Here is a 26,339-nt window from a genome sequence, read left to right on the forward strand (position 1 = left end):
TGCTCCTTTTTCCATCTCCTTCCCTCTGGTTTCATGATTTTGTTTTCAAGAATTTGTGTTTTAGCTTGGGTGATCATCTCTTGATCATCTGTTTCTTGAGTGACTACTGAATCAATTACCTTTTTAGCTAACACCTTTTTGTAAGCAAATTACAGCTCCTTTTGTAGCCACTGTGGTGGTAGAACTGGGCCCTCTCATTCGGTGGGTTTGAAGTTGACATCTGCTGGAGCAACAGCGTGATCCTGCTTGGTCCTTTCATTCACAAAGGTAAAATAATTGTGTTAATCTCCAGAGCCAGGATGTGTCCGCAGTGAATGCGCTTACTGCTGCTTTTGTTGATGGCAGAGTTTGCTGGGGCTCAGGTACTGAGCTCTGCGGGGACTTACCGCAAGCAAGTGCATTGTATGAGGAATACAGGCTGGGACTTGGGCAGAGCTGGACGTGAGCATGGTTAAAAGGCGCCACAGATCTGCCAGAGCTTTCACTGGATGAGTTGGTGATATAATGTGAAAAGATCCTGGGCTTTTTTTGATCATCTGCATGCCTAGAATCTGGTAGGGAGAGAAGGGAGGGCAGGTGCTCCCTGGTAAAGCAGAAATTCAGGAAAAGGAAATAATTGTGCTCCAGACATGGAAGCCTCTGGTACTGTCCCAGAATAATTCCCTCTTCCTGTAGCTGCAGTCCCATTTGCTGGTGCAGTTTGCTACCATCGTCATGCTGCTAATTAGTCCCAGCTAATGCTGGTTCAGCAATTTCCCTCTTGAGAAAGAGTCAACATCTGAAATGGACAGTCTTATTTTTATTTTTTTTAATTCTGACTCTGAAATGACATCTTCCTGCAAAGCCAAAGATCAAGAGACTGCCATAATAATAAAGGAAAACAAACCTCTGATTGGAACCACTGCATCTTTATTTCGTACTATAAATAGAATTCCCCTCTATTTCCCATTCCCTTACACAAGTAAATGAAACGTGTAGCTGCATGTACCTCTATTCAGTAAAATACCAGCACAAATGGCTTTTCACCATGAGGTAAGCTAACTGTGTTTCGAAGGCACTCTGCGTTTGGTTACAGTTGCATGCTTTACACTTACACTAGCATCTTGTGCTCGGCAACGCTGCCGGCTCTTCACGTACTTCTTGGTGAACTCCTTGGTATATGAATGCTCCTCCTGGATCTAGGGCTGACGCCATCAAATTACTGTGCTTTGCTTTGCTCTTCCCCACCAGCATCGGCACTTAGGTGAACAAAAAGGTGGTGTTTAGGTATTCGGGTGATGATAAGGAATTGAGATGTACGTTGCACCTTTTGTTTACAGAGCCGGTTTTCTCCGGGGATGATCTCGTCACTTAGATGTCCACAATGAAACTGCCTGGCTTACCAACATGTAGCTGACATAACCAGCTCCCGCTGGTCATCTCGGAGTCATCTTGACCTTCAGTCTCTCTTATGTCTGCTGTATACAGCTTTTTATGTGACTATGTGACTATATGTTGAAGAAACTGCAGGTTCTGCTGAGTCTTTGGACTTCAGGTACTTCACTTCTTGTCTTGTTTTTCGTTAGGCTGAGTGATTAGGTAGGGCTGAAGAGGGGGAGAAGGTTTGGCTGTAGTCTTGCCAAATGAGTTTTCCACTACTGGCGGTGCTTTTCCACAGCATATGACAGCAAGCAGTGTGGCTTCATAGCATGGCTGGGGCAGAGGCTCTAGCATTTTGGAAGACGCAAAGGAGGGCAAGGATTTGCAGTGATCTGGTAGTCTAACAAGAGGTGCGGCTCTGACTCGCTGCTTTTAAGAAAAGTTTCTAGAGTGGAGGGAGCGCTGTGTAATTACTTCCGGACACCAAGACTGCCAACTCCTGGATCGACATCTGCTTGTTGAGGTAACAGTTGTACTGAGCCATGGTCAGCCTTCCACTCTTCAAGGCGTCCTCAATTGAAAACTCCCTACCGGACTTCCTGTCGAGGATCACAGATGATTCCCCATTGGGACCCTTTATTGAGATCTCTTCCCAGTCACATTCCTGGCTCTTCAGTTTGACAAACAGGCTCCATTCAATGAGGCCAAGCACGTGAGCTTCCTCAGGAGACATTTCCTTGCCTGTGTCGGGATCAATGACCACAATGGAGCGCCTCAGGTGGTTCTCTCTTTGTTCCCTCTTGATAGCCACTGTCTTGAGGCGATTCTGGAGTTGCTCGATCTCTGCATCTTTTTCTCTGGATAACTGCTTCAGCTCATCTAACTCTCTTTCCAGAGCTTGGAATCTGGAGTCTAGGTTTATTCCACTGTCCATGTGGGTCATGTTTCTCAAATCCCGAGCTTCTGTTGCCGTGAGTTCAATCTCTGACTGCAGTCTCCTTGTTTCCATCAGCAGGTTCTGTTTTTCGAGGTGTAGTTTGTGGTTTTCCTCTCTTAATAAGTCTAGCTCCTTTGACGACTTAGAGTTGCTGAATTCCACCTCGGACAGCCTGGTTTCGAGCCTATTGATATCTGCATCTAGCTCCCTCTTACGCCTGCTCTCCTCCTCCAGGTTGCTCTTCAGCTTTTGAATCTCGTACTCCGTGTCTCCTTTGTCTACTTGGACGCTCTCGGAAAAGACCACTTTCTCTTTGACCTCCATCTTCTCCAAAGAAAGAAGCTTCTTTCTCAGGGCTTCCAGTTCAGTTTGCAAGACTTGTCTACGGTGCTTTTCTTCTTCTAGCTCTAGCTTGAGGAGGGAGTGCTCCTTCTCTTGCTGGGGATCTTGCTGAAGGATCACTTTCTGTTTCACAGTTACTCGTTCTGTCGTTTCTCTCTCCTGTTCTTCTAACTCATTCAACCTAATCTTCAGCCTCTGCACTTCCAGTTCCGCCTCTCTGCGGGCCTGTCTCTCTTTCTCAAGTTCTTCCAGCTGACGCTCTAGCTCAGACCTCCTTCTCTGCAGCTTGCGGAGCTCTTCACGGAGGCAATCAATTTGCTTCAGCTCGCTCTCAATGCTCTGCGAGAAGGAATTGACTTCAGCTTTCAGGGCAGGATCTTGCTCATACTTCACTACTTCCTGCTGGACCACTTTCTCCTTCACCTGGGAAAGCTCTTCCTCCTTCTGCCTTACCTTCTCTTCTTGGAGTAGCCGTTCCCTCTCCAGGTCAATGTGCTTCATCTGTTCCTCTGCTAGCTGCACTCTCAGAGACTCAACCTCCTCTCTAGTCTTGGGGTCTTCACGGAACTGCAGAATTTCTTGAACAACTTCCTTTGTATGCACTTGGGGTTTGGTATCTTTCAAAGCTTGTATCTCTTGTTTCAGCTGGTAGATCTCAAGGTCAGCTCTTTCAATTGCTCCTGTCCTCTCTATGATTTCCTCGCGGAGTCGCTGTAGCTCCTTTTCAGTTTCTGGATCATTCTTGTACTTAATGACCTCCTTAATGACTTCTTTAACTTCTACCAGTGGCCCTCTGTTCCTCAGAGCAGCCAATTCATTCTGGCAGCTCTTCAGTTGCTCGTCACCACCCCGGTACCTCCTCTCCTGTTCTACCAGCTCCAAACGGAGGTTGGCAACTTCATTTTCAGCCTTAGGGTCTGGGCGCACAATCTCACGCACTTTCTCCTGTACAACCACCTTGGCATTCTCTTCCTCCAGCAGCTGGATCTTCCTGAGCAGCTCAGCCTTTTCCCGCTCGTTGGAACGACCCTTGGATTTCTCATCTTCGTACTGGCGCCGGAGCTCGTTCACCTCTCTCTCAATGGTCAAGTCTTTCTCCACCTTCAGCACCTCCTTGACAGTAATTTTGCCCTCAGCGATGGCCCGTTCTTTCTCAAGACGTTTGAGCTTCTCCTGGAGGAAGCTGAGCTCTTCCTCGTGCTTCTGCCTAAGGGCACTCTCCCTCTGCTTGTTCTCTTGCAACATGCGGAATTCCATCTCCAGCTGGGGATCGTTCTGCAGCTTCAGCACCTCCTTCTCCGTTACTTTCTCCTGCTCTTTGTTCTTCTCGCTGGACAGCACAGCAATTTGTTGGCGTAGCAGATTGACCTCGTTCTCTCTGGTTCCTTCCTGCCTCCTGAGCTCTTCCAATTCTTCTTTGAGCCTCAGGATTTCATCAGCTTGAGCCTTGTCTTGTTCAATACGCAACACTTCTTTCACTATGTACTCCTGCCCTCCTTCTCTCTTCTCATGCTCCAGAACACGCAGCCTGATTTTAAGGGCCTCCAGCTCATCCTGGAGCACCTGGTTCTTTCGCTGCTCTTCTGCTAGGTTTTGCTGCAGTTTGTGGAAGCTCTCCTCCAGCTGGGGGTCAGGCACTTTCTTCACCAGTTCCTTCTTAACTATCGTTTCTTGGGGCTTCTGGTTTTGCAGGTGGACAATGTTGTTCTGAATGGCTTTGATCTCGGCTTCCAGCTGTTGCCGACGCTGCGTCTCATCCTCCAGCTCTTTCTTCAACTTCCAGACTTCTTCCATAGGCCTTCCAGACTTCTTGGTCTGGATAAATTCTTGTGTTACTTGAACATCTGGTTGCTGTTGTTGGGGAAAAAAAGCGTGTAGTTAACATTACCAAATGATCATACTCAGTGCTTATTTTCAGTGCCTCCTGTAACAAAACCACAGGAGGATGTTAATCTGGGTTAAGGGAGGCTGCCTACTGCCAACACTGAACAGAGCACGTTGGCAAACAGGCTTCTCCTGAACTGCTCTCTGGATTTCCAGCCTGAAAAATGCTCTTGGTGATGCCAGTTGTTGTCAGAGCAAAGCTTTTAGCCATGAGGGACACAAATTCTGGCCTGGGCTGGGCAAAAAGGAAGTGTTAAAAATGACATGGAGCTTCTGAGGATGAGGGGAATATACCGGTGTGGGGACTGGAAAATGCAGAGGTCGTGTGCCCGATTCCCGGCAAACTGATTGACGAGTCTGCAGGCTAATGGGCTTTTGGGGCAGGAAATGCCAGCTACATTTGTTTCCGGTTCAACTTGTAATAGCAAAAGAACGTGCATATCATGTACACAAATATTCTTTCAGGATCACACTGCCACAGCCTGTTGCAGCTGTGTCGTATCCATCTACCAGCTGCAAGCAGAGATCCAAACCGATAGCTGCAGCACGCTGACCCTCCCGAGCCTCCCCGCGTGCAGCACGTGCTGGCGGGCCCTCAGTTACCTGCCGCAGGAGGTTCTGAGCAAATTCCAGGTTCTGCAGCCTCTGTTTATTCACAGCATTTACTTCGGTGAACTTGGCTGCCAGAACAGCTTCCTACGAGAAAAAGATGCATTCAGCGATGCAGGAGCCAGAGGTGTTTGGTCAAGACTTGCTGAACAGAAACAATGACCAGGCCCTAAAGCAATAACGCTGGGTGCTTTCCTAAAACCTTCCTACCAGCTTTGGGGGAGGACGGGTGGTTCTTGTGCACACTTACAGTAATCTCACCTCCTTAAACTGCATGTTTCCTACTCAAGACTTGCAAAAAGGGATGCAACCGAGGAAGAACCAGGTGGACACTTCTGGCTGCCTGCCTCGATAGGCAGGATAGTTTGAGATGAGTTTTACACAAACAGGTCCAGTATAAATAGGTGGCTCGTGGCCTGCCCTCTCCATAAGTATTTATTTCTAGGATGCTGTCTGTGGCAGTGAAATCTCACTCCCTGGCTTAAAGTCTTGAGAGGAGAAATGTTTTCAGTATTTTGGCTTGTGGGAAAAGGAAGCGCTTCCTTTCAGAAAGGAAATGCTAAATCTGGTGTTTTCCCTCCATCATTCTGGCCATCCCATCCCCAAAAATCAATGGCCTCAGAATGATGAAAAATTCCTTCCTCCCCTAATCTTCTGCCCTCCCCTGCAGTCCCCTCTGGGGCCGAGGCTGCTGACTGTGAAATAATTGTTTGCAAAATCCCTGTTGGTCCTAGAAAGCTGTCATCTGTTTTAGCTCTCTGTAGGCTACTGCTTATTTACCTCCTCTTTTACTTTTGCGGCTGGAGACTGGAGCCTGGGCTTCTTGCTTGTGTACCCGTTCCGTCCGTTCTCTAGGTCGAGGATGGACCGTAGCTTCTCCGCTTCCAGCTCATAGTCCTGCAGGAAAAGGTTCCCAGGAGAAAGGTGAGATTACCGAGTCCCCTTCACAAGTGGATCCCTCCTGGACCCTGACTTTCAGAACTTCCTCCCGTGGCCCAGGGTTTGGGTGAGTTGCTGAGGGCGGTGGGACCTGGAGTGCTTTGGCAGAACGTCCTGGCAGGGTGTGAGGCGGGTGCTGCCTGTCCTACAGCCCAGTGACCGGAGCTGTGTGCCCAGACTTGCCAGGTACCGCACCAATAGTGGGCGTGGAGTGGAAACCCTCCTTTCACAGGCAGCAAATGCTGGCTTACGGCCATGCCGTCTCAGTGTTAGAGCACACATCACCTGGGTTTAGCTCCTCAGCTGTTTGGGCAAGGCTTCATAGCCCTTCTTTAGGCAGCTCTTTGTAGGATGTAAAGAATTCTCCTGCTGGCAGAATTGCAGTTCTTACCTTCACTGCCTGCTGGTATTGCTGAGCTGTGGCGGAAACCTTCTGCACCTCCTGTTCCTTGCTTGCGATGTCACCGAGGAGCGCCTAGGATGCGTGGAGATGCATGTCAGAGGAAATGCCAAACCCAAAAGCTGTGTTCAGCCTTTGTGAGGGTTGCCATTGGAGTTACAACACTGAGAATTGCAACCTCCTAGAGCTGCTTTGCTACACACAAACAAGTCACAGATGGGAGAATGGGACCTTATAGTATAAAAATAGGTAAAGTCAGCAGGTCTGTACATTTTTCCATTTTATGTGCAGAAGCTGTCTAAATCTATTAATTATCTTTTTGTGTTCCTTTTCCTCTCCCCCATGTAGCCCAGGGCTCTTGTGAAGAATTACCACTTGGTTCTTCAGCTTCACTTCCACTTGCTGGATGTTGTCCGTCTCCTGCGGCTCGTAGTTAGGTATGTTGCAAAGGAACTGGTTGATCTTGTCATAGTTGGTGCGGTACTTGGAATAGGCACTCTTTGCTTTCTGTAGGGTCTGCGTTCTGTAGGGGAAATCAGCTGAATGTCAGTACTATCACATCTGTTGTCTTCTGCAAACACCTCTTAACCAGGCCCTGCTTCCCCTTCCCCTGTTCCCTGAAGACACTGATTTGAGCCAGTTGTTCTCCACCCCACTCTTAGGAATTGGTGCCACCAGGTTGGTATAAAAGTAAGCAGAAATCAAAGGAGAAAGGAGTCACGGGGCAACTGCAGGGAGAATGAGGAGGATGCTGAATGCTGGGTGTAAGCCTTTAGTGGGATAAGAAGGTACAAGATGTGATGTGATCCGGGCAGAGGCAGATGTGGGTGGATGGCGGCTCGTGCACTCTTACTGTACCCACGCAGTGGCCAATGCAGTTGCTCTCGCCGAAGTCCCCATCTCTGTTGCAAGAGCACTTCATCCTAGAGGCTGCCCACACCTACCCAGCCAGTGCATGTCAGGAACCTCTATTGCTTCCTCCTTAGTCCTCCCTGGAAGCACTTCTGCGACTGCTCATTCCTAGACTGTGTTATGCCTCTTCCAGATCCTGGTCTACTGTAAATATCCCAGCTCTCCAGGCTGGTCCAGTTCTAGCTAGATGCTGTCTTGGAGTCTTACCTGTGGTCAATTTGTTTGCTGAGGTTGTTGAAGCGCTGGTTGAGTTTGTAGAGCTCTGCTTCCTGCCGCTCGATGTCAGGGCAGTGCTCTTGGAATTTACTAGCCAGGGTGTTGGAGCACGTCTTTGTCCTTAGCAAGTTCTGCTCTGCTTCATTGAGCAGGAACCTTTTGGATTGGAGCTCGGAGCCCATGGCCTGTGGAAAAAGCAGGAGAGAGAAATTCTCCAGAGCTGCACAAGTGCCAGACTTTCATCACTGCTCCCCCTTGACTCAAGCTGTTGCGCTGGAGCTGCAGATGATGCTAAGGACTGGCTGAGCTGCAGCAGTGCTGCAAGTTCTGGACAAAAGCAAGTTAGAGCTGAACTGTAAGCAGAGCCACCTGGTAAACCAGCTGGGGAGAAGTGAGCTCTCTCTCTCCCTTCTCTGTTAATCTTTAGAAGTAAGCATACTGTGTGTGAAATGTTTGGTGCTTCTCCTGCAAGCCCCCCGGGTTACCCCGTGCCTGCAGGTGCAGCAGCTCCGGAAGGAGCTGTGAAAGCTCTTGCATGCCAGTCTAAACACAGGACCTTGATGAAAAAGTTGAAGAAGGATGTGAAATTGTGGCCCAGTTCTTGGCCTTCCTAGCAGAAGGATTGCCGGTTTTGGTTGGCAGGTTTTCTTTTCCAAGATAACTGTTCCCAGTATGCTGACAGGTCCAGCCCTCTTCTGTACCAGGCCTCTGCATTGCTTTTCCCAGACCACCGTATCTTTTGCTTCTCTGCTCAAATCAGAAATACTCAACTGGCATTTGCTTTCTGGTTTGGGGATGGGAACGGTTTGTGTTTAAGGTCTCTGCACAGTTTCCTCTCCTCCCATGAGAGCACCTGCTGAGCTACACCTGGCAGGAAACCCAAGGAGAGGCTGCCTCTGCTCGGCTGTGGGCATCGCTGCAGTCAGGTGAGGTCCCAGCTGGGCGAGCCTGTCCCTTCACCAGCTGCTTCACGTTTGCGACTGGAGCAGCAACTCCCACAGCTCTCCGAAGGTGTTTCTGTATGGGGAGCACATCAATAGGGTAGAAAACTGGCTGGAGATAGCACTCACCAGCAGCTCTTCATTCTTGCGATCTATCACGCGCACATCCTCTGGCACAGTGTCATCTGTCACCAGCTTGTTCTCATACGTGGACAGCAGGTCTCGGCCTTGCTGGAGGCTCTTCTCGAGGTGTGTGGCCACCTCAACTCTGTATGGACACAAGAGCAAAGGTACTGAAGCACACCTGCACCCATTTCCTGCAGCACGCCAGGCTCAGGCCATGACTTACTTCTCCTGGGCGGCGCTGAGCAGCTGGACCACGCGCTCGTACTTCTTGGTGGTGTTCTCCACCTTGTTCTTGACCAAGGTGGCGCTGCCAGTGTTCGGCACTGATTCAATGAAGACCTCGCACTCCTGGATCTTCCTCATTTTCTCTGGTTCAATGCGACGGACCTCATTGGTAATGTTCTGCAGGAGGAAAATAAAATCTTTGTAGCCACTGAACCAGGACCTGGTGGCTACAGCAGAAACTGGCTGACCTGCAGCCATGTGGTGCAAGAAGGGAGGGCAGGGCTGAGGCATGCATTTGGTGGCCGGTGCCCTTCAGCCCATGGGGAACAAGAGGATATTCTCTATCCAAGTTTGTATCCAGCTCTGTTGGAGCAAGCTCGCTAGCACTTAGGAAGTGCTGGCACAAGGAAGCTCTGGCTGGGGGGGGAGGCTGGTTCACAGCAGCTCCAGCTCTGCTGGAAACATGCTGAGCTCGTCTGGACCCCTGGGCTCTGTGCCCTGAAGGATGACTTCTCGCCTGGACATCAAAGCGCTGCAGGCAGTTGGAGCAATTTGCTTTCACTTGTGGCGGCACTTGGATTTTGACACAGCCCTTGGCAGGTGATGTAACCAGGAACCGAATTTCCTCTTAAAACAAGGGAGGTTTGTGGCACGGAGCCTGGCCTAATTAGGGGTCAGGAGGAGAGGAAGGGAGCAGGACGTTACAGCACTGGAGCCTAGCGGGGCAGGTGCTGAGCTGCGCACAAGGAGAAGCAGTGCCCTGGAGCTTAAGTGTTTGGGTTTTGTTTCTTCCTTAGCTGCTGGTGGTGGCGGCACTGCTCCATGCCCTCATGCTCCAGGAGCTCTTACAGCACCCAGCACACTGAGGACCACCACGGAGACCCCTGGGGGGGGCCCTGGCCTTGGGAGCAGGGTCCCTGTGCAGCACCACCTGCCTGCTTCATACCTTCAGGTCCTTGGAGCGCTCAGTGCTGTCCTGCACAGCCCGACTCTGTTCCAGCGGCGGGCGGAGGTTTGCCGTGATTGCTTTCTCCAGCTTGTCCAGGTCGCTGTGCACTTTCTCCAGCCCTGCCAGGAGCTGGCGGCCCTGAACTGATGCAGCATCTGGGTGAGGAGAGGGGAGCAGGTTAGAGCCAGCTCAGTCCCACCAGTAAGGACAAAACCCCATGCCCTCCTCGGCTCCTTGCCCGCTGTGACCACAACCTGGCTGCTCGAGCCCCACACGTGTCCTAGTGCTGCCTGGGGCCCCTGAACAGGTGGGAAGCTGTCGGTGATGTCCTCTCACCACAACCAAGCAGCAGCCCAACGCTTCGGCCATGGGCGTGAGCCAGCCACCAGCAAGAGCCCAAGGGAGCATGACCCAAGCCCTGGACTGAGCTGCCCCATTCCTGTGGGGTCTCCATCCCTGCAGGTATTTGGGATGTGCGGAGGGGGCACTAAGGGATATGGTTTATACATCAGACTCAGGAGGTCAGGTTCATGGTTGGACTTGATCTTGAAGGTCTTTTCCAACCTTGATGTTGCTATAAGTCTGTGGTTCATCATCTCCTGGGTAGGGGGGGCACGTATGTCACAGCATGGCGGGGCTGTTGGTTGAGTGGACAAGGCAGAGCCACCCCCTTTTAGCGCCTGGGGAGGGACGAGCCAAAGGCTGCCCGGGCAGAGCCGCACCTCCGATGCTGTCGGCCTTCAGCCCCTCGTAGCGCTGCTGGAGGATGTTCTTGCAGTTGGCGGTCTTCTCCTTCACGCTCACGTAGCTGTCAGCAATTCTGCGAAACGGGACAGCACAGGGCCGGGGTCAGAGCCGGCCCCTTGCTCCCCAGGACCCATCCTGGCCGTGGAGGTGGGGGTGAAGCCCAGCCAGGGGGTCTCTGCAGCCTGATGCCTGGTGGCAGGGGGGGCAGGCGAGGTGCCTGCCTGCACCGCTCGCTCCTGTGAGTACTTCCCAAAGGAACGGGCAGGCTCCCCCCCCTCTTAATGCCCCCCTGAGGAGGGGAATGTGGATGGAGGGAGGGGGAGGGCTGAGGCTGTGGTGGCAGCAGGAGGAGCTGGCATGGCTGAGCTGCACGTACTGGTCTGCCAGCGCTACCGCCTCTGCGTCCGGAGGGGGGATCATGAAGCAGACACCCGGGGCGCTGATGGCATCTCCAGTGCTGTCTGTCACCTCCCAGACGTCCCCGCTGTTCTTCTGCAGGGTGTAGTGGGCTCCGCGGGTTATCTGGCCCTAGGGGACAGGAACGGGCAGCGGCCACAGGTCAGGATGTGCCTCCCGCCCCCCTCCACCTGCGGCGCCACCCAGCATCTGCCCCATGCAGAAAACTCATGCCCCGCTGCTCCCTCCCTGCAGCGCCCAGCTCTGAGCCGTGCCTCTGCTTGCACCAGGGCAGGGAGGAGGCACGGGCAGCTGAGTCAGCCCATGCTGCTCCCCAGTGCTTCACCCCGACTGGCCCGTCCTGCGGGGACAGCACCTGTGGGCGCTGGGGACGTGGATGTGCCCCGACTGCACCAGAGGGACGGGGCTGGGAGTGAATTTGGTCAGAAACATGCCTGCATGTCGTCACTGTCCCAGCGTGGGAATGTGATGGAGCTGAGCTGTCGCAATACCAGGGAGGGTGTGTGACAGGCACCGTGGCTGTGCATTCCCCAGGCCCCATCCCGCACCGCTCCTCCCCAGCTGCACAACCTGCTCGCCTTGTCCCCGCAGAGCCCGTTCCTTCGCCGGGTGTCACCTCTGTTCCCGGTACCCCCGAGGAGCCCCCGGGCCCTGGCGGGACGGTACCTGCTCGCCCTCGTACTCGCACAGAGCCTCCACGGGGACGGGCTGCGGCGGCGGCTGCCGGCGGTGCCGCAGGGGTAGGACGTGCTGGCTGCGCTCCTGCAGTGACCGCACCACGGCATCGTACTTGTCCAAGGCCTTCTCCTGGTCCTGGCATGGGGGAATGACCAAAGAAACTTGGGAAGGAGGGAGAGGGATAAGCTTCTGCGCCCTCCCAGCTGGGCAAGAGCTCATACCGTGGCACAGCAACCACGGCTGCTGGGCCCTGCAGCAGCTGTGGTCCTGGGCCGAGCATGTCCCTGTCCCCCTCCCCTGCTTTTAGGGCCAGGCTGAGGACGGGGGCTGTGTTTGCGTGGTCACCGTGCCATGGCACCAGCCACAGGCATCCCCTGATTGTGCAGTCCATGGATAGTCCCATCCCCAGCAATTAGCTCTAATTAGCCCCTTGGAAAGGCTGTGCAGGGGTTGCTCTGTGGCTGGCTGTGCAGGGGGTTGTCCTGCAGCGGGGGGTGGGCTGGGGGGGGTGGGAGGAGAGGGCAGCTCCCAGGAGGGGCTCCCGGCACCCCAGGATGTGCTGCAGCACGGACGGGTCCCGGTTGGTGACCCCACGGCCCAGCTCACCGCAGCACAGCTCATCCCACCACCTCCTCCAGCAGCGGGTCTAATTATGCTCCCGCCCTTAGTGAGCACTGGCTTAATGAGAGAACAAATAAAAACCAGCCCAGCGAGCAATTACGTTGCTGTGGGAGAGGCAATCTCTAGCTCAAGGGGGAGGAAGAGCTGGGCGCAGGGAGGCAGCAGCAAGGGCTGGGTGCCTGCCCCGGCAGGGCCAGCACCCGTGGGTGCCATGGGGATGCTCCAGCTCCCCCCAGTCCTGCCTCCACCAGTACTCACATCCAGCTCCCTGAGCAGCGACTCAAGCTGGTATCTGTCCTTGAACTCGGGGCTGTATTTTTGGTCCAGGTCTGTATCTACCTTCTTCAAGAGCTCCTGGGCGTCCTTCGCATCTTTCTGAAACTGTCGAAAGGTGAAATCCCTGGTGAAATCCCCGGAGAATCCCTCCCCTGCTGGAGCAGAGGCGCAGCCCAGTGCTGCCCACAGCAGGAACAGCCCCAGCCAGGCAGCGTGGGCAGCAAAAACCTCACAAGCGCATGGAGAAGGATGAGGCGTTGCTATCTGCGATAGCGGAGCTACGGAAAGACTGCTGCAGGGAAAAATAATGGGGCAGCCTGCTTTTTGCATTGTTCAATGCACCTTTCCCTGCTCTCCCCACCTTTCATTTGGGTTTCAGGAGGACAGGGTCGCGCTGTCCCCAGTGCCAGCGCAGAGGGGTGGGCAGAGCCCAGCCCTTCCCCACGCGAACCCCCCCCACGGGGGGCTTCTTCCAGCGGGGGCTGAGCGGGCGCCCACGAGAGGCACTGCCTGGGCTGGGCACCCCGCTTCCACCTTGGCAGGAGCCTCGTCACGTCCTCAACCCGCCCAGGCTGTGGGAGAGGAATCCGGCCCGACCTGCTCCCCGCGGAGCCTCCCCGGCTGCCAGATGCGATTTATCGGGCAGCCATCTGTCTGCAGCGCCGGGCCCTCGCGCGCGCTCCCCGCGGGCAGCGCTGCGTGCGCTGCAGGTGCAGGTCCCACCCGGAGCCCTTCCGCTCCCGGGGGGCGGCGAGGTGGCAAAAGTTGGAAATTAGGGGAAATTTCTCCTCGGAAAGGGTGGGGAGGTGTTGGGACGGGTTGCCCAGGGAGGTGGTGGAGTCACCATCCCTGGGGGTGTTAAGGAAAGGCCAGACGTGGTGCTTAGGGACGTGGTCTAGTGGGTGATGGTGGTAGGGGGGTGGTCGGACCAGATGATCTTGGAGGGCTTTTCCCACCTTAATGATCCTATGAAAAGGGGGTGGCAGGAGCCTTGCTGCAAGCCCCGACAGAGCAGAGCTGTCTGTGCACAAGGGTGCTGGCAGCAGGCAGTGGCGGTGGAGCAAGTCGCGCTTTGGCCAAGCAATTACTGCACTGGCAGTTGGGACTTGCACGTGGTGCGCTGGCATCTCTCTGGCCCGGCGGTGCCTCATGGCCCCCTTGGCTCTGGTACCTTGTGGAAGTCCTCCATGAACTTCAGGTGGCTCTCCTCGCAGATCAGGAAGTTGAGGTACTCCTTCCAGTCGGCGTGGACCGCCTCGATGTGTGCCTGTAACACCGTGCCACGTCAGTGCTGGGAGGGCGACAGCAGCCCTGTGCTGGCCAAAAGCAGCAGCACCCACCCCGAGCAACCAGACCCTGAGGGACTGTGAGCCCCCCCCCGGAGGCTGCGAGGCCCCCCCAGAGGCTCCTGGCTCAGAGCTGGGGCAGCAATACCATAAAGCTAGCCCAAAGCTGGGGTGTTGTGATGGGACTGTGGGGAACGAGGCGGCAAGTCCCGTGGCCTGACGTCCACCTTGCCGTTGGAGGTGGAATGTGACAACGCAATTTGTCCCTTGAGGCTGGCCCAGGACAATCGCCAGAGGAACGGAGAGGATGGGAAGAGCTACTGGGGTTTCTCCCCACTCCCCCAGACCCCACTCACACACGTGCAGGTGACTTCCCGCTTGGCACCCTGGCCTTGGCACAAGGTCCCATGCTGGAGTGCCCCAAGAGGCCAGGAGGCCGAGGTCAGCCCCAGCGCTCACCTCGATGGCGTTCTTCCCGGGGTGGTTCTGGGCCAGCAGCTGGTCTCCGTCCGCGTGCAGCTTGTTGATGGCCTCCTCCTTCTCCTCCAGCTTCCGGTGGATGAAGTTCTAGAAGGAGAGAGGCGGGGTGCCGGTTGATGCCCATACAAGCAGAAGGTTGGACGTGGTGTTTAGGGACATGGTCTAGCGGGTGATAGTGGTGGTGGGGGATGGTTGGACCATCTTGGAGGGCTTTTCCAACCTCAGTGATTTTATGATTCTAAGGGGACCCTGGGTTAATCCTATGGCTTGGCAGTGAGGGCCTGAACAAGACCAAAAGCACGGCGTTCCAGTACTGGAGCTTTCTTTTTTTTTCAGTTTTCAATGAAGATGAGATTTTTGCCAAGTTAACAGTGAGCTGAAGGAGAGAATCATGACAACTCAGTGCTGAAATTACCAGTTCCTTCCACCCATTTTAAGTTCTGATTATGGCTCATGTCTGACAACTTGTTTGCCTGGAGAACGATCTGCTCTGGGAGGCCAGGAAGTGTTTGTCACTAAGTGAATTCTTCTGGCAGTGCCATGATGTGCAAGAGACATCCACTCTTTTGTGTAAGAACTCATAATGCATTCCCCCATCACCCACCACAGGTGTGTAATGTGTGTTCTATATCACAGAATTACTTAAATACGTAAATATTTGCATGTGCAAAATTCAGACACGCACATGCACAGGCATTTTTGAATAGACAAAGATGCTGTGAGTAAACACCTTAGCTAACAGAATACAGATTAGGGGATAGAATTTAATTTTCAATATTTTCCCCTAGGAGTGACGTTAATAAGTGTTACCTCTCGTAAAGGCAGAGAAGGTTTGGAGAAGAAACTAAATATTATTCAGTGAAAGGGAAAATGAGTAAGTAGGCCGTACAGTGATTACACTGCCGGGTTCCCTCTCTGCTTTATTTCTGGCAGGAGGCAAGGACCAGCATTACCGCTCTATCACCTGGAGGTCTCAAAGTGCTTCCTGATGGAGTGGGAAAACTGAGGCAGAAGGGGCCGGCACGAGCGTGCACCCACCTCGTACTGGCGGCGCCGGCTTGGGTAGTCCAGGTTGTGGTCGCTCCAGTCGTAGTGCGTCCGGTCCTTCGCCTGCTGATCCAGCCAGTAGAGCTTGTTGGTGCAGCGCTGCATGTAGTCCTGCAGCGCGTTCAGGTCCTGCTGCCGCTGCTGCGAGCTGGCCTGGGAGGGTGAGGGGGGAGCTGAGCCCCATGCTCCGTCCCGCTCCCCACCCCGCAGCGCGGCTGCGAGGGGCTCGTCCCCCCCCCAGCCCCCCGTCCCAGGGGTCTCCTACCAGCAGCTTCTGGTACTTGGCTTGGAGGTCGCTCGTGTATTCCTGGTAACGGGAGGAGAAAGGTGACAGTCAGGAGGGTGGTTGAGGAAGACTGGATGAGGGATGGGGATGGGGATTTTATGGCCTTTGCCTCCTCGTTAAGCTAGGGCCGGTGCAGGATGCTCAGCTCCAAGGTCAGGAGGAAGGCTGGGCACCCACCCAACCTGGGCCAGGTTTGGGAGCTGCCTGTCCCCCCCCTACCCCGACACGGCACGGCCGAGCTGACCTTGGTGCCTTCCTTGGTGACGTGCGGGCCGATGGCCATGACCTCGTTGTGGAAGATGTTGTGCTCTTCTACCTGGCTGTTGACCAGCGGCAGGTCAGTCCCGAAGCCCTTGCCACATAGCGCGTCCTGCGGCACACAAGGGGGGGAGGAAATTAATGACAGGACAACGGGGCATGGTGGCCATGAGCTGGCAGGCTCCTCTTGGCCACCAGAGGTTGGACAGGAGTGGTGCTGGGCTCGGACAGGCTCTGCTGGCTCGTGCTGAGGGACGCAGAGGCTGGCATGGGCTGTGCTCCCCCATCCCGGCACCACAAGCTGCATTTGGGGATTTGAGAGGCGGAGGTGATGCAGCAGTGCTGCTGGGAACCACCGTGTGCCACGGACCAAAGCAGGTGGAGGCTGGGGGGTGGCAAGGCAGGGGAGAGGCCGAGCCTCCAGCATGTGGAGGAGAAGGCAGGGGGGGACCCGGCAGCAGCCTTCCCGTGACCGCAGGGCAGTTACTGAGAAGCCAGCAGCATGTGGTAGCAGGATGGGAGCCAACAGGCACACATCGGGGCAGAAGTGCAGCCTGGGTGGCAGGGGAAGCTTTTCCACAGCCGGGCGTTGGAGCACGCTGCCCAGGGACAGAGCGCGGTCTCCACCCGTGGATGGAGAACAGCAGAGGTTTGCCCAAGCTCGCCCAGAAGCGACAGCCTGGTGGGCTCCTGCGTGGCCACGCCACCCCCGGAGCTTGTCCTCGCTCGGCCCAGATGCCAGCAGTGGCACTGCCTCGAGCACCGTCCCCAGGCAGGGGCACTGGTGTCCCCCTCGGTACCTGTTTCTCCTCGATCACCGTGGACCAGTTGACCTGGGGCTCAATGTGCTGCAGGCAGAAGTTGTAGATCTGGTCGTGCTTCACGCGTAAGTTTGCCACTCGTTCCTTCAGCTGCCGGATGCTGCGGGAAGGGAAGGACGAGGTAGGATGCAGCACGTGGGCACGGACCGGACCGGCCATTAGCTGGAGGTCGTCCCCTCCCGGCCCCGGCGGAGGCAGCGCCTTGGGGACCTCAGCCATGTAACTGGGCTGGGCAGGCATTGAGCAACGAGCTGGGGAGCGAGAGGGCAAAGGCTCCGCGTGCCCGTCCCCTGCCAAGGCTCTCAGCAACACCTCCAGCTCAGGGCTGGGGGCAGATGTCGCCCCAACGTGCTTTGCCCAGCGCTTTATGCATGGCTGGTGAGCAGCGGTTCCGGCTCGATAGGTGCCTGAGGACAGCCGCAGGGTGGGCGCGGGGGGCTGCTGCCAGTCCGAGCCCCCAGAAGGGGCTGTGCTCCCTCCCGCGGTACTCACTCTTCTGTGATCATGTCCCCCTGGGGGTGCTTCATGTGCCTGGCGATGGCCGCGTCCCCGTCCAGGACGTAGAGCAGCTTGTCGGACTCGGTGAGCTTCTGAGCCGTGAGCTCCTTGTACTGAGCTAGCTGGCAGGCCTTGATCTTGTGCAAGTCCTGGGCAGGCGGAGAGGGGGGAGAAACGATCACAAAGGGGACAGCAGCAGCATCCAGCCCGCCGTGGGGTGGGTGCCAGTCACGGTCCGTCCCCCCCACTGCTGCTGGGCCGCAGCACTGGGCAGGCTGGCTGGGGGGCAGGAGGAAATTTTGGGTCCCTTCTGCCACCCCCGAGGGGGGTCCGCGTGCTTGGAGGAGCCTGTGGGCACGGGGCCGTGGCTCGTACTCACATTCTGCATTCGGGAGTCGGTCTCCACGATGTTTTTCTCCACCTGGTCAGCATTTTTCTGCAGGCGCTCTATGAGCTCGGTCAGCTCTTTGCTGGAGATGCTGGGGAGGAAGAAGAGAGGGAGAGGAGCTCGTCGCCCCGTGGGGGGCTGCTCTCGGCACGCCGTGGCCCTGCCACATGGCCGGGGGCCAGCCGAGCCCGCCCGGCACTGCAGCTGCGCGTGACTCACTGCTGCCTTTCGAACACTTTCCAAAACACTCCGAAACGCCGCCGCTCTGCCAGGAGGGGGGCGGTGGCTGGGGCCTTCCCAGCGCGGCGGCGATGGGAGCGATGCCGCTGCCAAGCCCGACCCTCCCTTGGCACGAGGTGCAGAAGGGCCGCTCGCAGCACAGGGCTCGGCTGCGCGCCGTCCCCGCTCGCTTTGCCCCAGCACCCCCAGCCCCTGCCGCCCCCTCCGCACGGCGTTTGCCCTCCCCAGCACTCGGAGCGCTCTGCCTGCAGCAGCCCTGCCTCCCTCCGGAGACATCTGCTCTGCAAAGAGGTGCACAGAATTTAGACCAAATAAAAGGGGATGGGGCGGCGCGGGCCGCATGTGCGCTTGGGCACTTTGCCTCCTGCTAGGCAGGGTTTCTCCTTCCCTCCTCCGCGTGCCCAGGGTGACGGGGGTGCCAGCCTCTCCCCGGCAGGGTGCGGAGCCGGCCGCCTGCTCTGCTTCACATCAGCAAGGGATTGCACGGGGCCAGCCAACTATTCCCAGCAGGGACGGCTGAGCTGGAGCAAATGCTCCTGCTAACGCACGGAACGCCCCGTGCCACAGCGTTTGCATTGCCGTGGTTATTTTAAACATTTCATCTCCTCTGTCACTTGGGCTGCATTATCGCTGCGTGCCAAGAAGCTGCGAGGTCCCGGCTGGCTTCACACCCCGCCGGCAGAGCAATGGCACTTGGGGCCGAAGCACCGCAGCATCTCCCCCGCAGAGCTGCTGGCATCACGCCGCACGGCCCCGTGGGGCCGGGCCAGCGATCACCCCCAGCACCAGCACCGGGTTTTGTGCTCCCACGTGCTGGCGGAGCCCGCAGCTGGCTGCATCCCGGCCGTGCCCGCTTTGCTGCATGGACCGAAGCCATCGCCGGAGCCTTGGCTCGCTCCGATCCCAATCATTTATCGAGTGGGGATAATGAGCCTTAATGACCTCATTACATGGTGGCAGAATTAATCGTTATATGGCGCTTGGAAATGCTAATTGCTGTTACAGCTGCTGGTAGGCAGGCCCCGTGGCTCCTGCACAAGCTGCTCCCCGGGGGGCAGCGGGACGGGGTCCAGGCGCGAGCGGCACTATCGGCGGGCCGCAGCATCCCGGCTGCGTGGGGGCTCCTGCAGCAGCCCCTGGTCCCTCCTGGGGGCTCGGCCACCCCAGCACAGCGTGAGCAGCCGGTCCCTGCGGAAGGCTTTGTGGTGGCTTCCCCAGACACATGCCCGTGGGAACAGCACAGGGTCCTCGGGGGCCACGCATGGTCATGGTGGGGATACTCGGGTGCTCGCAGCTCGCTGCCCTTCCGATGTGGTGCTGGGGAAGAAGAGCTTGGCCAGCCGGGTCTGGCCAAATTTCTCCCAGCACTGGTGCTGAGTTTCGGGACAGGTGCCTGCCACACGTCCTGCCTTTTTCTATAGGAAAAAAAAAAAAAAAAAGCCCCAGGCTTGTTCCTCCCCACCTGAAGCCCTGCCCCTGCAGGCTGGTGGTGTTTGACAGATCCACGGAAGCTTGCGCTTCCCCGAGAAGCTCTGGCGTGGGCAGGGTTTGCGCTGATATTTCTTTTTATAGAAGCTGCATCACCAGAATGGCGCTGAGTGGGGTGGTGGCTTGTGTCTGTCACTGCTGCCTGCCAGGGCGAGCGTTGGCTTCTGCTGCCGGATCCCGGCTCGCCCCGTGCTGGCAGCTTGGCCGTGCAGTGGCTGGTACAGTCCCCGTGTCTTTGAACGAGCCCAGGGATAAATCTTTGGGGTTTGAGTGGATTGATAGTATGGATGGAAAAGCCATCCCAAACGACTGAAGAGGCTCGGAGCTTTTCTAGTTCTGGTTTTGATTGTGCTGAAGAAGCTTCCAAAATGTATGAAGGAAATAAAGTTAAGCAAGGGCTGGCTTGGGATCCGTGGCAATGCTGCACATCAGCCGTGGCTTTCCAAGCTGCTGCTGGTGATCTGGTGACCGCAGAGCCCAGCCTTCGTGCTTGCTCGGAGGGCTCTGCATCAGCAAAGCCCATCTCCTGCATCGGGACCCAGCGAGCAGCTGTCAGCCTTCGGCTGGGCACCAGCTCCGCCAGGAGCATCCTCACGGCCCCGCCGGGACAGCTGGCATGGGGCTGATGCGTCGGGGTGAGGATGTGCCCTGTTTTCCTGTGCCAGGGCGGATGGTTTGCCCAATAATCCAGAAATTGCTGCTGAAGTATACAGGTGCAGTGCTTGAGCAGGGTTGGCAGGGAAGAGGAAACGCGGAGAGGCTCCGCAGCGCTTGCTTGCAGCGAGCAGGAACGCGCTCTGGTGTGACGCAGGCATCGCTCTGGTGGGACGCGGGCATCACTCTGCTCTCCAAGCCTCACCTGTCCTGGTGCAGGCAGCAGGAGAAGTTTGCTGTCTCCACCTTGTGCGAAAGCCTGGCAGGGCTGGCACCTGCTGGGGCTTTGGGATGAGGAAAGGTGATAGAAACCTCCCAGGGGACCTGGCCCAGGTGCCCGGGACCTGGGCATGGCAAGGAGCCTGCAGAGGAAAAGGTGAGGCAAAGCCCAAATAGTGAGGGCTTTGTTCTGAAAAAGGAGAGAAAAAAAAAAAAAAGAAGAAAAAAAAAAAGAAAATCCCTGGACAAACTGGCTTTGCCATTTCTGAAGAACTTTAACATTTCCAAGGACTTTTCTGGTCACAAAGGAAAAAATGATAGCATTCATGAAAAGCTGTGTTTGACAAAAGCCCTGTTGCTGTTTCAGAGAGGCCGCGGGATGGCCTGGCCGGGGCGAAGGAGCGGGGATGATTCCAGGACGAGGGGAGGGTTTGCTCCGGATTTCTCGCAGCTGGGGAGCGGGGAGGAGGCAGCTGCTCTATACTCGAGCATCTGTTGATGAAACATATCAGCGCACGCTTTGGAGCCGTTCTCTTGCTCTTCAGGGAGAGGAGATGTTTTTGCTGTGGCTCACCAGGCTTGGGAGGATTCCAGCTTCACTGAGAGCTGCCTGGAGGTGCTCGGTGTTCCCCTGCAGTGCCAGGGGAAAGAGTCCAAAGACTCCTCTGGGGTGCGTGAGCATCCCGTGGAGCAAGGGCCCTCCCTCTCCCCAGCTTTTCAGAGCGATACGGTGATTGTTTTGAGGAGGCAAAAACTTGGCTGCTGAAAACTTCTCCCAGGGAGGCTGCATTGAGGGGAACTGGTTTCCAAGACCAAATTCTAGCCTGGACCATCACTACCCACCACCCCCTACCAACACATTCAGCCTCTCGCCCTGCCAGCACGTTCCTGAGCCTTGCAGCCCACCACGAAACACCGTCTGCATTTGCTTTTCAGGGCTGTAACTCGGCTCACCAATTCCCGGTTGCTTTAGAGGGCTCAAGGTCCGCCTGCCAAACCCCGACTGAGGTGCTCGAGCAAAAGCCCGTGCACCCGCTCAGGTCTCTGACTTGTGCCGAAATTTGCACCTCCTTCCCCTAGCAGTGATGTGACCCCTGTCGATTTTTTTCCCTCTCCACCTACCAGGCTGTGCCTTTGCTTGGAGCTGCTTGGAGCAAACCCCCCCGAGGCGCGGGGGCCTGGACGTGGGCAGGGTGACAGCTGGCCTGCTGGTCCTTTTGGCTTCTCCGATTGTTTCCTTATTCAAACGAGGAGGGGAGCTCACCCACACCCCTAATTAAGGGTGTTCAGAAGGACATTTCGTGGAGTTTCAACTGCGCCGGGTGAACGTGGTCCGCGGGAGAGCTCCCGTTTGTGGCGACAGCTTGCCCGTAGGTCAGACACCGTCCCGCTGCTTCCTGCGGCCCCTGCTCCCCTGGGGGCTCTGCTGGGAAACCCTCCCAGCCTCCGCAGCAGGCTGCAGCTGCCCCTGGCAGCCCCCCGTGTGTAGTGTCCCCTCCTCAATGCCCCTGGGCCGCTTACGGCTGCCTTGGCACGGGATCGTGGTGGAGCAGAGGACAAAGGGGCCGGGCTTCAGCTAGCGTAACTCTGGTTTGGGAGAGATTGGAATCTGGTACAAAGCTGGGAGCAGCGCGCACACGTCAGGGCGTAGCTGGACAGCAGGGCTGCCAGGCTTAGCCCAGCTTGTTGCTATTATGTTTATCTTCCCTTGAATTAATGGCGATATATTATTGTAATGTGCATGGAAATTAAAGCAAAAATAGGCCAGGCGATGGCGAGGCTTGCTGCGCTATAAATACAGAGCAGCTCCCTGACTCACCGGTTGTCTATTCATTACTGCTGACTCCAGCCCTGCAAAACAGCCTCCAGAAATCGGTGTCAGCCCCGCAGCCAGGGCCTCCGCCGAGCCTCCAGCGCCGGCCCCGAGGTAGGGCCGGGCCGAGCAGGAGGGCGCTGGGTCTCCTGCGCCACTGCTGGCAGCGGGTGGGATCCCTGCGGGCAGCAGGGCGAGCTCCCACAGCTGCCCCGTGTTTTGCGCTTCCCGAGCTCTTCACGAAAGAGAGGAGCCCACCTCCTGGTTTCGGAGTGTGGGAAGGGTACCGGGGAGGGTGTTTGGCAGGGTTTCCCCATACGTCTGTATCCTGCCTTCCTAGGGGCACAGGACTACCCCACCGGCACCACCGCTTGGTTAGCGCTCGGCTCCTCCGAGCACCACTTACCCAGAAAAATGCTTTTTTATCTATCTACAGAAGTAAATTACGTGCTGCACCTCCAGCCCTGCCTCTCCTGGCACATCCAGCCCCGGCAGCTGGATCTCTCACAAGGCTCCTGGGGATGGTGACCTTGCCTCCCGTCTCTTTTTGGAGGGATGGAGAGGGGATGGGGATGTTTCTGTGCAGAGACTCGGGCCCTGGTCCTGTCCACTTGTGCACTGGGAAGGCAGAACCACGGAAAATGTGGGCTGAGGAGCATCATCTGCAAACAGCCGGTGAGGGAAGGGTGCTGGGTGCTGGGAGCCGGGTGCTGGGGACGTGCTCCAGGAGCAGTGGGTGCTGCCGAGGCCGGGCACACCAGGGAGCCCGGCTCACCCTGCGCACCCCAAATCATCTTTGCCTCTCCGTGGCTCTGCAGGGTTTAATGCCACTTCTGCCCCTTCCCCGTCCCGGCTGGGGAAGCCACGGGGCCGGGGACAGCAGCTCCTGGCCGGGGTGCAACCCGCTGCGGGAGGTGCTCGGTTAGCGCCGTGCTACCCCCGCGGTGCTTCGGGGGCTCGGTCCCTTGCCCTGGTGCTCAGCTCCCTCCCACCGCGCAGCCCCTCTCCGAAGCACGGGACGAGGCTGGACGGCGCACACGGTGTTGAAATGCCTGTTCCTGTTTGCACAGCCTGGCGTTCGGCTGCTGTTAGCAGCGCTGCTTGGTTCTCCCAGCAGCACGGGCGGGCGCTGGCGGGGAGCCTGGCAGCGCCTGGAGCACAGGCCGGGGCGGCGGGAGCTGCTCCTCTCCCACTGCCTTCTCCTGCAAGTGGTTCAACCGGTCTGACGCCGGCTTCCCCATCGCGGGGATGTTTCCCCACAGCGGGGAGTGTTCCCCGGACTCCCAGGTGTTTGTAAACTCCAACGCAGGAATTAACAAATTGGGGATAATGGGCGCAGCCCCCCCCCCCCCCTCCCCGGGTGTGCGTGGACACGCGGGAAGCACGGTCCGGCTGCAGGGAGGGAGGTGGCCCCGGCCCCAGCACCGTGCTGCTTCCCCGGCTGGCACAATCCAGCCCTAAACACAAGGTTTCGTTCTGGCCCACAGCCTCCAGGGCGGGCGGCCTCCCGAGCCCGAACCTCCATCGCACCCGGCCACGGGCACCGACCCCGGCTGGCAGCTGGGGACCCCAGGGCGCAGCCGCCAGCGCAGGGGTGGGGACGGTGGGGCAGGTGCCCACGTCCATCCCCTCCCGGCACCGCGACGCTGCTCAGGGTCCCAAGCCATCGGCCCAGGCACGGCGCTTCTCCCCGCCAAGCCCTCCGCTGCCAGCGCGCAGACGCAGCAGGGCGTTCGCACCTTCCTCCGGCGATGGGATCGCTAGGGCTGGGGCCACCGGGGAGGCTCGGGGCCGCCCCTCTCCTCCTGGGAGGGGGTACCTGGCAACCCCTGAGCCAGCCTGGCCCCAGAGAGGGGACCTGTGCGGTCCCCTGGGCTCCCAGGCCAGGGCAGCACCGTCCCCTCCGGGGACCCCTCCTCGGTGCGGGGAGGAACAGGGAGGCTGCTGTTCTGAACCGAACCCCAAAAACACCTTTTGTATCGATCCCAACATCAAATCGATCCCAAGAAGCTCTTTGGGAAATCGTCCCTTCTGCCCCAGCGTGCGGTGGATCGCGCAGCCCGGGGGGCGGCCGTGCCTCCTCATGGGGAGGAGAGCCTCCCTTTTATTCCTTTTATTTTTTTCCCCCCATTTTAACTGCGTCCTTCCGACGGGCACGTCCAGCCCCGCTCCTTTCTATGCCCGGCACAACCGATACTTGTCCCCTCGCCAACCCGAAGTGCTGATGGAAAGAGGAGGGCCGCAGCCATCGCCCCTCGGACGACCCAGCGGCGAACACCAACCTCGGCGCCCCGACGGCCCCGACCCCAACCCGGGCTCTCAGCACCCCCCGGGGCCGCCCAGCTCGGCCCCGGCAGCCCGGTGGCGGGGCAGGGGAGGGGGCTCAGGGGGTCGCTCACCTCTTTTTCTGCACCGAGGGGCTGTACTTCCCTTTGTTGCGCTTCCTGAAGAGCGAGTGCATCGCGTCCCCGGCCGGCGCCGCCGCCGCCGCGCTCCGCCAGCTCTGGGCCCGCTGCCGCCGGGAGGCTCTGCGCCGGGACGGCGGCGGGAGGCGGGGCGGAGGCTGGGGGCTGGAGGCTGGAGGGAGGCTGGAGGGAGGCTGGAGGGAGGCTGGAGGGAGGCTGGAGGCTGCCTCCTGCCCTCCCGGGGCGGCGGGCGAGGGGCACGGCCGGGGCCGGCCCGGGGCGGGGCGGGGCGGGGGCTCCCCGCCGGCAGCTCGCAGCCGTCGCCCCTCGCCCCGTCACCGCGGTCCCCTCCCCCGGGGGGCCTCCCCGGCTTTCCCCTAGCCCCCCCCTCCATCCCCCCCGAAGGCCTCAGGGAGGGCACCCCCGGCTCGCAGCCTCCCTTCGCGGCGGGGTTCTCCGGCCTCCGAGCATCCTCGTGGCCTCCGCGCCGTGTCCCTGTGCTGGGGGCAGGCTGCGGGTGGGGTCGCAGAGAGCGGGGCCGAGGGGCACAATCCCCTCCGTCACCCCGCTGGCCGCCTTTCCGTCGATGCAGCCCCTGCTTCCCTCCCCACTGGTGGGCTGCGGATGGAGGCTGGGACTCACCACCCCCAGCACCGCCGCGTGCTGCGGTTCTCAGGGCGCACCGGGGCCGGCGGCTGCGCCGAGCGGGGCCGTGGGTGCCCTGGGCCAGCGCACCCTTCCCGAGGGCTGTGCCCACGCAGCGGGCACGAGGGCGGCGGGGTGGCTGCCCCCGGCCACCCAAGAGGTTTTGCTCACCCACCCGCGGGTGCACAGCAGCCAGCAATTAGGAGCGGCTCTGGCCTTTTTATCCCGGGATTTTGTGCCCATGTGGGATTAAAGGGCTGAATACGTCCTTGTAGCTTCCCCACCAGCCCCAAATCCTCTGCTGATTTTCTTTCGGGCGGCACGTCAGTGCACGCTGTGACCTATTGATCCCGATCCCCCGCTCACATCACGTCACTCAGCTGCGGGGCCACTCGCTCTGGCAGAGCCCGGAGCCTCCGCTCGCCCTCCTGGCACACGAGGAGCCCCTGCACGGCTCTGGGTTTGCCCACCTGGGCTGGGTGTTGGCGGTGACAGCACGAGGCAAGTGCGTGAGCATGAGGCTGGGGGGCGGCCGGACTGCACTGGGGTGAGGATGGGGCAGGTGGATGCTCCCCAAATCCCTGGGGGATGGGGTTTGAGGGTGCTGGGCTGCGGTGCCTTGTGATGAGCTGCGTGGGGTCTCTGCAGGTGGGGACACCACCACTGCCCGGGCCCCTGGCGGAGTCTGGATCGTGCTGGCTGTGTCCTTCCTCCCCCTCCTCCTCCTCCTCCTGGGAGAGGTGCCAGGCTGTGGGGCCGAAAACAGGCCTGGAGAAGGACCTACCTGCACCAAGGAGCAGATCAGGTTTTCCCTATTTATTTTTAATTTTTAATATTCTGGGGGGATTTGCCAAGTGCTGCCTGTGGTTCGTTCAGAGGCTGGGACCATCTCCGTGCCCAGCCAGGCAGTGCCCAGGTCCCCTGCCCCAGCTCCCACCCTGAACCAAGGGGGAGGAGAGGTGGCAGTCACCCAGTCCTCCAGCTTGTATTTAACCACATGAAGTCCTGCCTGCCTTTATTTGCTCTAGAAATGCTTTCTGGTGCTCGTGCTTTTTGACATTATGCAGCAATGCATCCACGTGGGGAGCAGTCGCTCCTCTCCCAGCTCTCCCCTGCCAGCCACGAGCCCCCCGGAGACCCCTCGGTCTTAAACCAAGGGCATCCTTAAACCACGAGGGCTCCTACACCTTCAGCAGAGCCAGGGGAAATGCCTTTGCCTACCGGAGGGTTTTT

The 26,339-nt window shown here is 58.0% G+C and overlaps 2 protein-coding genes across 2 annotated transcripts in view; one reads left to right on the forward strand and one right to left on the reverse strand.

Annotated features, from left to right (window-relative positions):
- Positions 1-889: 889 nt before the first annotated feature.
- PPL (periplakin) lies at positions 890-24,737 on the reverse strand. The gene is made up of 22 exons (XM_080557131.1): positions 24,456-24,737; positions 17,634-17,733; positions 17,249-17,403; positions 16,736-16,856; positions 15,922-16,047; positions 15,657-15,698; positions 15,383-15,544; positions 14,324-14,431; positions 13,750-13,845; positions 12,561-12,683; positions 11,670-11,816; positions 10,963-11,114; positions 10,562-10,659; positions 9,837-9,994; positions 8,889-9,067; positions 8,669-8,807; positions 7,590-7,783; positions 6,843-6,993; positions 6,462-6,545; positions 5,912-6,028; positions 5,126-5,218; positions 890-4,489 (listed from the first exon to the last, which is right to left on the reverse strand). Exons 1-22 carry the CDS (start codon positions 24,515-24,517, stop codon positions 1,805-1,807), a joined length of 5,292 nt encoding a protein of 1,763 aa, XP_080413257.1. The 5' UTR covers positions 24,518-24,737; the 3' UTR covers positions 890-1,804.
- The window catches only part of LOC308178469 (syntaxin-binding protein 4-like), a 56,103-nt gene continuing 47,503 nt past the window's right edge, over positions 17,740-26,339 (forward strand). The window contains exon 1 of the mRNA XM_080557151.1: positions 17,740-22,170. The gene's annotated coding sequence lies outside the window, so the exon portion shown is untranslated. The remainder of the gene's footprint in view (positions 22,171-26,339) is intronic.

Source organism: Anser brachyrhynchus (assembly GCF_964034855.1).
Source record: "Anser brachyrhynchus genome assembly, chromosome: 15".
Classification (NCBI taxonomy): Eukaryota; Metazoa; Chordata; class Aves; order Anseriformes; family Anatidae; genus Anser; species Anser brachyrhynchus.